General features: G+C 48.4%; 4 protein-coding genes across 4 annotated transcripts; 3 read left to right on the forward strand and 1 right to left on the reverse strand.

Moving 5' to 3' along the window:
• Positions 1 to 120: 120 nt before the first annotated feature.
• Positions 121 to 1985, forward strand: K460DRAFT_304494 (high-affinity nicotinic acid transporter-like protein; the record flags this gene model as incomplete). The annotated part of the gene is made up of 6 exons (XM_040929978.1): positions 121 to 462; positions 513 to 554; positions 606 to 795; positions 891 to 1026; positions 1078 to 1289; positions 1473 to 1985. Exons 1-6 carry the CDS (start codon positions 202 to 204, stop codon positions 1982 to 1984), a joined length of 1353 nt encoding a protein of 450 aa, XP_040791460.1. The 5' UTR covers positions 121 to 201.
• Positions 1986 to 2338: 353 nt separating this feature from the next.
• On the forward strand, positions 2339 to 4392 carry K460DRAFT_353831 (uncharacterized protein; the record flags this gene model as incomplete). Its single annotated transcript, XM_040931743.1, has 2 exons — positions 2339 to 2853; positions 3237 to 4392. 2 exons carry the CDS (start codon positions 2339 to 2341, stop codon positions 4390 to 4392), a joined length of 1671 nt encoding a protein of 556 aa, XP_040791461.1.
• A 2999-nt stretch (positions 4393 to 7391) lies between these two features.
• Positions 7392 to 8030, forward strand: K460DRAFT_353832 (uncharacterized protein; the record flags this gene model as incomplete). Its single annotated transcript, XM_040931744.1, has 2 exons — positions 7392 to 7493; positions 7545 to 8030. 2 exons carry the CDS (start codon positions 7392 to 7394, stop codon positions 8028 to 8030), a joined length of 588 nt encoding a protein of 195 aa, XP_040791462.1.
• A 78-nt stretch (positions 8031 to 8108) lies between these two features.
• On the reverse strand, positions 8109 to 8862 carry K460DRAFT_364840 (uncharacterized protein). Its single transcript, XM_040933071.1, has one exon. It carries the CDS (start codon positions 8840 to 8842, stop codon positions 8393 to 8395), a length of 450 nt encoding a protein of 149 aa, XP_040791463.1. The 5' UTR covers positions 8843 to 8862; the 3' UTR covers positions 8109 to 8392.
• Positions 8863 to 10646: the final 1784 nt, after the last annotated feature.

Genomic DNA, 10646 nt, shown 5'->3' on the forward strand with positions numbered 1-10646 from the left:
CTTCCCCGCGCGACCCCGCTTCAGGCATCCTTCCCCACGTGGAGAACATCTTCCATGCTCCTTGCGACCCCTGATTTCTCCAACACTCAGAAGACAGCTGTAGGATTTGCGCTTGAGCTGGAGAGATTTGGTATCATGGATAGTGACCTGTATCTACTTCAATGTCACGTTTGGTGATACTTCCTTTATTTTCTGGCAAAAATGGCGGCAATACTCCCACCAACAGAGTCCGGAGAGAAGATGGAACAACTGCACCATAGCGAATACCTCTCACAAGACGATATCGGATTGAATATTGATGCAAAGAAGAAAGAAGATGCATTGCGACGGAAGCTTGATCGCTATGTTGCACCAGTCATGATGATATTGATGTTGATCAGCTATCTAGACCGAGGTAACATTGGCTTTGCAGCGACACAGGGCATGACGAAGGATATCAAACTAAAAGGGAGCGAACTCAATGTATGCTATCGGAAGCAAATTTGAGATGGACGCTTCTAATAATATCATAGACTGCCGTCTCTGTGTTTTACATCTTCTATATTCTCGCCGAAGTAAGTATCTTGATCTATCTACCGTACCTGACTAACATACTCATTGCGTAGTTTCCAACATCGATCCTGGTCAAGCGTCTCCAATTCAACCGCGTTATTCCTACCATCACATTCTGTTGGGGCCTGGTATGTCTCTGCACGGGTTTTGTGAAAGGCTTTGGAGGCCTCGTCACGTGCCGTGTATTTCTAGGCTTCTTCGAAGGCTGCTTGTTTCCTTCCATGACCCTCTTCTTATGTAATTGTAAGTGATTAAGCTTTTATAAGACACTCTAAGGAGGGTCCTAGGTAGTATTCGTATCCTAGTTGAAAAAGTGCTAATCGTGTCGCTACTTTCAGGGTACACAAGGGAAGAGCTCGGCATCCGAATCGCATACCTATTCATCGCAAGTGCTTTGAGTGGAGCCTTTGGTGGGCTCATTGCCTTTGGGATATTATACATGGACGGTGTTAGCGGATGGGCTGGGTGGAGATGGTGAGCTCATTAGACTCCCAGGTTGCAATCAGAGCTGACGCATTTATAAAGGCTCTATGTCATCGAAGGCATCATCACCATTCTCTGGGCTTTCTGCTGTATCTTCCTCGTGCCCAAGAATTTCGAAACAGCGTACTTTCTGAACGAGGAAGAGAAGGAATTGATGCGCCAACGTGCTATACGCACGCAAGCTTATTCAGACTCGGCTGGAGCAGGTCACCACGGCAAGGCAGATATCAAAGAAGCCGCAAAAGACGTCAAGAGTTGGGTGCACGGCTGCATCCAAATTGCTGTTGTAACCATCCTGTATGGTTTCGGAACGTTTTTACCTATAATCATCAGGAACGGCTTCCATTATTCGACACGGCAGGTACGAATAACCATGAAGAAAACTGGCCTTCTTCAGCATGCTAATACTATATAGGCACAATATCTTGTCATCCCAGTCAACATCTGGGGCGCAATCGTTTACGCCATTGGCGCATTTCTTTCTGACCGCTACCAAACCCGCTTCCTTCCACTTATATTGGCGGCTCCCTTTGGAATGATTGGATACGCTATCCTCCTATCACCTGTCAGCCCCGCTGTACAATACTTCGCAACACACCTCGTCTCTACCGCATGCTTCCTTTGCACAGGCGGAAACATCACCTGGCTATCAGCAAACTGCGCGCCAGATGGAAAGCGCGCGGCATCCCTCGGAATTCTTCTCACTCTAACGAACATAGGAGGCGTGGTGTCAGGCCAAATTTACCAGACTAATGCGGCGCCGAAATATACACTGGGACACGCATGGAGTTTGGGCTGCTTGGCTTTTGCTTGGTGTGGATGGTGGGTGATTCGAAGCATCTACAGGAAGAGGGACATAGAAAAGAACAAGAAACTTGCAGAGGGTTACGTGAAGCCCGAGGGAACCATGTATACGGATCGGGAGCCCGACTTCCATTATCAGACCTAGGAGTGTCCTCTGGATAACCAGATTGGTCACACAAATCTTCAATACCCTTACTTTGGGTGTGGGAGCTGAAAGTTCTCGAAGTAAAACAGTGTTCTAGAAAACAATTGAAGAACTTTCTCAAGGAAATTGAAGGATTCATAAGTGTGAATCACAACTGTTAATGTGAATCGCTAAGAGCGCGACGGTGAGCCATGATCGAAACCTGGGAATGAATGACCCCATGCTTCACAGCGGCAAGATATTCGCCGACCGTTAGAAACCATCACCCTATCTACCTCCACCAACATCTTGAGACTCTTTGTATAAGTAAAATACGAAGGCAAGCCCACCTTCATCAACTGTAACATTGCAGCCATGCTCTCCCAAGACACGACATCATCCACCTACTTTGCCGATCGGTCCGAGCGCTTCTTCACTCTAGTTCGAAAGCACGAAGATGCGGTGATCGAGCAACTTCAGAAGCTGGAGCACCAAAATAATGAGCAAAAAGACAACATGGAAGCATTACAGGGTGCCGTTGACGCTTGTCAGTGCGGTACTGCCAAAGATCCAAATAAGGACGGGTATATAGAGTTCCTTCACGGCGAGTTGCATAGCTTACGGCACGAGCTTCAGGAGGTATCTGAGCAGCGCGATGAACGAGCAGAGTATGACGAGGATATTGGCAAGAAGATTCGAATATGTGAACAGCTTTTTCGGGATGAGCTTTCTGCACATCAGGAATCAAGGGAGAAATTGAGAGAAGTAGAGGACAAATTAATTGTCGCGGAAATCGCGAACGTGGAACCCGTGCAGATATCAGGTCAAGTACATACCGAAGGATTGGACCAATGTATTAAACTGTGTGTTCCTCTGCCGCTAGGGAGGAGGTATGTGGAAGATGAGATGCGGTGGTTGGCACACTGTCCGTTTGAGATCCATACCGAGTGCCCAATGCTCAGGCTTGAGGAGCAAGGTGAAAGTGGAGAGAGTAGGATTGTAGAGACTGATCCGTATCGAGGGGAAATTAAGGTGGGAAGGCTAACAGAGGGCGCGTGGAAGGGGTTGCTAGTCTGGATCAGAGACCTAGAGGTGCAGGCATAAATCTAATGGGGACATGATGATTGTAAGTCATAGGTGGCGTTGATGTGTACGACTAGTGAATGTTGCCTAAATCAAGATAATGAAACCTAAAACTCTCAATACCATCACCTCCTGCAAGTAGTGCAAACAATGTGCCGACAGACTTTTCATTTGCAACGCCGTCATACAGTCCGCGGTTTCCTGATTATTCTGTATGCCACCAGAAGGCTCGTGCAGCGAGGTCACCTGCAGCCATGCTTTGTCGAGTGTTTGCTATCCCCATTGAAGCGCAAACATCAACACTTATAATCATGCCACCCACCCACCACATCATTGATCACGAACAGCCAACACCAACGAAGATGACGACGTCTCCACGGAGCTCCGGCAATTCCTTATCGTACGAAGATCTGCTGGAGAGGTACCAAGCCCTCGAAGAGCAGTTTACCCAGGTCGACAGCGAGAACACCGATCTCCGCAACGAAAGTGACGAGTATCGGAATACCATTGGCAACCAAGAAGACGAAATCGGCAGGCTTCGGGAGCGGTCAGAAACAGAGGTCGTAGATGCTCTCTTGTTGGTGCAAGAAAATCTCACATCGGAGTGTCGCCGCCTTGAGGATCAAGCGTTAACGCTACAAGCGATCAACGAAAACCATGAAGCGATAATCCAGCAATACAAAGATATGACAGAGACGTTGACGGGAGCCGCAGAGAAACCGGGTGCGGAAGAGAGAGACCAAACCGACGATGCATCAGGCAGTACCGATTTACAAACTGGAATTGCGGAGCAAAGACGCGCAAACTTCAACGAGGATTACGAGATCGCTCTCAAGAAGCGCATAGACGTTGAAGCTCTTCAATCGAACCAGGACGCTCCCCAGAACTTTTCTTCGCGAGAGTCGCATGATCTCGACATGCCCGGTCCTGCTCATAATCCAGACTTGGAGGCGGAACATCAGAGGCAAGCGGTGAAATTGGCTCGGTGCCAGGCGTTGCTCGAGCGTTCAGATGATAAGCTTCAACATTGTGGTGAGCAGAGGCAGCAGCTTGAGGATAGGCTTAGGCGCGCCGACGACCATATCGAGCACCTTAGGGAGAAGTTTAAAGATGGTGGAGTGAAGAATGCGGAGCACGATTGCGAAGGCGACTGTCAGGAACTGAGTGCGAGGCTGTGTCGGTTGGTTCAGAGTATCAGTGTGCATGGCCAAGCTATAGACGATGTGATTGGAGAGGTGATGGTTGGTGTGGACTGTAGCGAGGTCAGGTATGGAGAGTCAAGGCCTGGAGACTGTGGCAGTCGCAATAAGGGCGGAGATGGCCGTGAAGGCAGGCGAGGAGGTTAGTTGTGCCCGTGCAAGTTTCGTCGTACTATGCATTTGAGAGATGGATAGTCAGATATCGGATGATGTAGCTTCGACATGGAAATATTGAGGACGCCGAGAAATCTAGAGTCGCATCGTTAGCCTAGCATCAATGGCATATGGCCACCTTTGAGCTTCGTGCTGTCTCACCTGATATATTTTGCTCGAACCTTCCTTAAGCGTTGGGCAGAAATGCAGGACCACTAAAGGCATGCAAGCTGTCGTGAAACATAGCGCTATGACCCCAATTTGATACCCACGTTCTCGTGCTCGGCTATTGCCCAGAGGCCAGATATGTTGAGTGGTGGTGTGGATGCAATTATTGTTTCTGCTGTCAACATATGGACGATAATGACAGCTGTCTGTATGCACCCTACGACGTTGTAACGTAGTGATTACGACTGTCAGCAGCGACTTTGTTGAGACCCTACGAGAATCTAGTATAATGAGCCTTGATCGCATGATCTCGATTATGTTGTGCCTAGAGTTGGTATCAGGCGACTTACTCTGTACCGACTACGGAATACCATAAGCATGCTTCCCACGCGACTGACTTCTGTGTGTTGAGAATGATGATCTGCTCTAGTGTTGACTCTACTTTTAAACAAAGAAATACACGGTTCGATGCTTCTGTCTATGTGTCATGGTACAATAGTCGAACGTTGAGTATCCGTCATTAGTGGTAGGCGCCGAGAGCTCTTCTGCTAGAGCACTGTTAGCCCGAGACCATATTAAACTACCTCAGAGTCAGTGATTACCCTCTATTCTCGTCGCCGATAATAGAAACTCTTATGAGGCAAGCAAGCATCCAGCAGAGCTCATGCATAGGAGACAGTAATAGCCCAGTACCCACACTTGCAGGCTGACCGCAGAAGAAGCACATCTCGTACAACGTACCACTTCATTTCCACCAATCTGAAAGGTTCCACTTGTTTCCTTTTCCAAATCTGTACCACGTCACGCAAACAGATCTCCCGCCCTCGCACAGACGGGTGTTATAGCCCAGCGACCAGGCAACTGGGTAAAGTGGGGCTGCGGAGATCGCGCTGCACGATGCCCCTAGCCCGGAATGTCCACTCCCTTGGCACGTTCACAAGTGAGATGAAATCATCAGATGACATGTGCAAGGTTAAATTTGTCACTGGGAGACGGCGACTAACAGGGTTCAATGGATGTTCTGCTCGACGAAATCCTTCGCTCAAATCCTGCGGTAGGGTTTAGCGACGCGATACAGGGTGTGTGCCGAACACGAGACGTAGCCTCGTATTTGGACTGCACAATCGCGGTGCGCGTGTATTGGATTGCGGGTTGCGCCATGCACAAGAGCGGTTCAAAGCGGGGATCGAGAAGAGAGCGCTTATCGTAGTGTACGTGTGACAGCATCTGCTGTCGATAGGAGCCGTATTCCAAATCAGGAAGGGATTTGGGGTCTTTAATCAGAAAGTGCCCGTGTCTTACAGCTGAGAGCCTTTTCAGAAGTAAGGGAGGAGGCGTTGCATGCTCATTAGCATTGCAGTCCATCCAATGCTCTGTGTCGTAAACGCAGAACATCATGTGACTGGCTACACATCCGTATAACGTATTGCTAGTCCGCGCAGCAGGTTTTTTTATTAGTGCCAACCACTGCCCCAAGCACTATCAACCCAGCTCTTTGGACACATGATTCGATCACCCGCAGTCGGAACCGCACGCTCGGTGTCGACGGCCATTGCGCTAAGACTCTCAGTTGAACGATCGCAAATGCCAGAGATTGAAAAAGCAATCTCATGTACAGGGGTGCGTGCATGGCTGAGCTGAGAGGCCTCGTGAACTCCGAAAAAAGTGGCGTCTGTCAGGAACATTAACGCTGAATGTTCACTAACCCGCATGATATCGACTGCTTGGAGTAGCGAAAGGAGCCCAACAACAAGGATGTAGCAGTACTGAACAGGAGAGAAGTTCCAGCACTGGTTGACGTGTGACAATGATTGCAAGCCATGTGCTACTGTGGATTGGTGGGTCCCGCACGGCCCGGAAGAATCGCTCATCGCATCCGAATCGAGAAATGCTCTAAGTTTTCAGCCAGGCACACGGACAGGTGCTTGGCAGGGGAACAGGCTGTGACGTGTTAAGGGAGGCCTGGGGAGCATGGCTCCATGTACACATTGCGGTGATGATGATAGACAGCTTTAATTACGAATGAAGGGTTGATGCCAGGAGTCGGCTTGAGTGATATCGAGCAGTGTGTTCACTCTACATGATCTCAATTCGTCGCTGCCCTAGGACTCTGGATACGGAAGAATCGTCGTCTGAGCAATAATATCGGCAGCCATGGGCTCCATATGGTGAACTCAGGGAAGGGAGGCCCCGCTGCAGGATAGGTCGATCCGGTGGAGGCGTCAGGGTGGAGATACAGTATTTTGCATGGGTACGTCGGCGAACGCGACCACGTTTCGAAAAGAAGGCATGGGTGGTGTGCGGTCTGGCCGTCATGAGTCCCACTGCGCTAATCTCTCCTTTGATATACCCGTCATCCACTGGATGCCAGGACTTCAGTCTGAGCGAGGGTGTATACACCCGGGCAGCCTCACGCCTCAGCGCCCAGGATCTCTCATGGGGCCCCTGCGTTGACGGGAGCTAAAATAAACTAGCGCTGCAGCTAAAACGCCAGAACGCAAAGATATGGAACTAATAGAAGGATCGTAGACATGGGCCACGTTTGTGGGTGTGATTGCGAACTTCCCCGGGAGACACGGCGTAGGCGGCGCCAAAGCGTCTCTCTCTTGAGTGCGCGAGGTCTCCACAAGCTGAAGTGCCTGCCTGCTCAGCGATCTGTATATAAGGTTCACCCCGCTTGCTAAATTCCTAGTTCACTTACCTGCAACCTCACTAAATCAGCTTGACTCGACAGCAGTGGAGAGGCAATCAACACCTTCGACCTCTCACATTCAAACATCGTCGAACAAAATCACCTCTCAGTCGAGTAAGCCTAGGAGTCAACAATGGGCCTCAATCTTGGCATGAAATCGAGGACCCGGGTACAATGCGAACAAACTCGCCTCACTGAAGAGAACTTGCGTCTACATAGTTGTACTCGTGTCAAGGTATGTGAACGGTACTGCCGCTGTCCAGCTCCAATACTAACAAGTAATCAGAGTGACAGCGCCTGCGATTTGAGAGAAGCGCAAAGGTGGGCCTCGGTGCCCGAGCCTTACAACCAGTTCGATGACGACTACGACGGATCCGACGACGGTGACATGGACACGAGCAGAAGTGACATCGCCTTCAGGAGAGCGGCGTCATTGGAGGCGCTGAAAGCGTATGGGGGATGCTTCGCCTCTGGATTCTTAGCAATGCAAGATCCACTTCCTTGGACGTCGAGACGAAGTGGTCACACCACGAGACCATTTTACGAAAATGCCGAATGTCTCGATCTGCAAAAACTGGCATCGGAGATGGCATCGAACGAATCGCAAAGTGCGAAGACTACGTCGAGCCACTCACACAGCAACGCTGGCTGCCCGCGACCGGACTCTGATACCTTGAGCCATGCAGACATTCAATCACTGAAGAACGAACGAAAATGGAGCTGGAGGAGTATCGGAAAGAAGAGGCGAAATGTCGTCCAGAGAATTGTGTAAATCTGCAGAGCATATTGATATTTCGGATTATTGTTGGTTTAGCGAAGGCGTTTGGGTGCTTCGAGCAAAAATTGCGGTATGCCTTTCTTTTGTCATGGACGTCTCTCAAAGACATTTTCCTTTGTTAGGGATGACAGCCTTGTAGTGTATAATCTTAGTTTTGATATGTAGTGCATGAATGCACTAACGAGATATAGCGCAAGAAGATGGGGTCTATCTAAGTGTGCTCTGCACTCATTACGCGAAGCAATATCTTATGGAACAAATCTCTTATTGCCATCATATTACAGTATCCATGAAATTTCCATCCAAAGCGAAACTCGGTATAATTTGGTAAGAACTTATCACGGCGTCTAGTTTATTCAAGTAGTCGAGCTCATAATCCAGAGAAGGTCATTCTGGACCCACATCTGCTGGAAAATATTCCGCAGCGCATGCAAGCTCTTCAAACTCGAGGATGTCGTCGCTCTTTCAATATACTCCAGAATTCTCATTCTTTGCGCATCTGTCCTAGCCTCGCACCCGACAATCAGCAGTGGAAAGGTCAGATTGCAAGTCCCTAGGTCGTCGAAAAATAGATATGCCCTCTGAACCAGCTTGTCGATATGAGGGGAGATTCCTGAAAAGTTTCGCGATGCTCTTTTGAGGTAAAGTAGACCAGCTAGTTTGAAGAGTTCCGTCGTAGCTACTGTAGTCAAGCTAGATACAGGATCAGATATACCTCCTAGTACTGACGGAACAATATTGATTGTCCTACTTTCGAGGCAACGCAAGAAACTTTCGTATTCGTCACTGTGGTGTAGCGAGTTCATTGGATTTTGGATTATCCCGAACGTGATATAGAGGTGTCGAAGAATCTTGTGTGAGTAGTACGAGACACCTTTGACCTGTTTCATGTCAGCTAAATAATCGATGCAGATGTGGACTTTTATATTCTTCAGCCTCACCTTTCGTGACGGGAAAGTTTCCGATTCTATAGGTGTGGAACGTCTGATTTCTTCCACAAGCTCTACGTTTATATGCTAGTGTCTAAGGCTAAACCGGCTCATTACCATGTCATAATCTACCCAAGCTATAAGCCTGGAGAATTCCCGTAAGAATTTTGGCTGTCAACTCCTGCGTTGTCGATTTGAGTATTTGGCTTCCACTAAATGGCCTAGAATGCAAGATCCAGATTAGCAAGGTCTTTGAAGATTCAGGCCACCTAGTTCAAGAAAGTATGAACAGATAGACTGCATGTCACTTTCAATACCACAGAGAGTCGTTATTTGACATTTCAAGCATCTTGAGAGCTCTTTAGTTTGTTATTTTGAACGATGTGAACAACGAGAGTGCCAATGCCGATTGTAGCACAGAAACGGAAGACGGTGAGCTGTCTGAAAGATCCAATCGCACCAAGAGACTCAAGAATCCGTTCTTGTTAGGTTCGAAAATGGCTAGTGTGGAAGGTGCCGTACATGTGACTGTAAGTGTTAGCTTGATCAGATTTTACTAGTATCATGACGGTCGACCCTAGCTTCCGGGAACCAGAGATGACAAATGCGCTACGGCGGAGAAGGTAGCTGGAGCATAATTTGTAATTCTCGCTTAAGTTTCCACTTCAAGAAAATCGGCAACTATCCTGTCTTGGTGTTAACCTTGGAAAGTGGTTGGGAGGATCTACATGTCTTCCCGCTTTGAGAAAACTGGCAACTTTTCTGTCTTGGCAGTTCAGAGTTGACCTTCGGTTTGGAGAATCTAGGCGTCTTTCTGCTTTGAGAAAACTGTCAACTTTTCTGCGCAGTTTAGAGTCAAGCTTCGGTTTAGAGAATCTACACATGGAACTATTACGAGTGATTTCAAAGCAAACAGAATATCCCAGTGTTCTCAATTTTGTATATATATGCCTTCAAGGACTCTCGTTTAGCAAAATCAACATTGAGGAGCATTACTTCTATTTACCTAGATTTACTACGCATGGTCGATCCGACCGAGATTCGTGCGGTGGCTGCCTTTCTCGCGTCGCAGGACAGCAGCGAACCTCGTCCCTCAATTATAATGGAGGGGCTGCTCGTCCATTTGGCGATAGAGGGCGAAGAGGACGTAGCTTGGAGGACCATAGGTGATATGCTCTGCACATACGGGGGACTATGGTAGTTTCGTAGTCTGCAAGATTTTAATATCAGCGCATGTCTAAAAAAATTTGCTCCAGTGCCAAGTCTGCAAGTATAAAGTTAACTCTTGTTGCTTAGGATTTAGAGTAACGGTCCATACTGTTGCACTATTAGAATGACTAGTTTTACAGGAGACATGACCTATGAACATTAGCTAGAACCAGTGTAAAAGTCATAGGACAAGGCTTCGCGTCGGGCTTGTCCAATCTCAAAGCATATGATTACTACACTGTGAACTGTATGTTTCTATGTGATTTGCGCACTCACGGTTCGGCCATGCAGAGTGATCGGGTCGAATGGAGAGCCGAATGGGCCAACCTTGCATCTCATCGCGGGCGGCCCAAGTACATTCCGTCGGGCGGACGAGGGGTTCGGTCCAAGTTCAAGTGAGATGCAGCAAAACGAAGGTCTCACAGCTCGTGCGGGGATGAGACTCTGGAGCTGGGAGAGGGAGGGCGTCACG

The sequence above is a fragment of the Cucurbitaria berberidis genome, assembly GCF_010015615.1.
Source record: "Cucurbitaria berberidis CBS 394.84 unplaced genomic scaffold K460scaffold_2, whole genome shotgun sequence".
In the NCBI taxonomy this organism is placed as follows: domain Eukaryota; kingdom Fungi; phylum Ascomycota; class Dothideomycetes; order Pleosporales; family Cucurbitariaceae; genus Cucurbitaria; species Cucurbitaria berberidis.

Coding starts and splice junctions, on each gene's coding strand:
- K460DRAFT_364840 (XM_040933071.1), bottom strand. CDS start 8,842: ATGAACTCGCTACACCACAGTGACGAATACGAAAGTTTCTTGCGTTGC.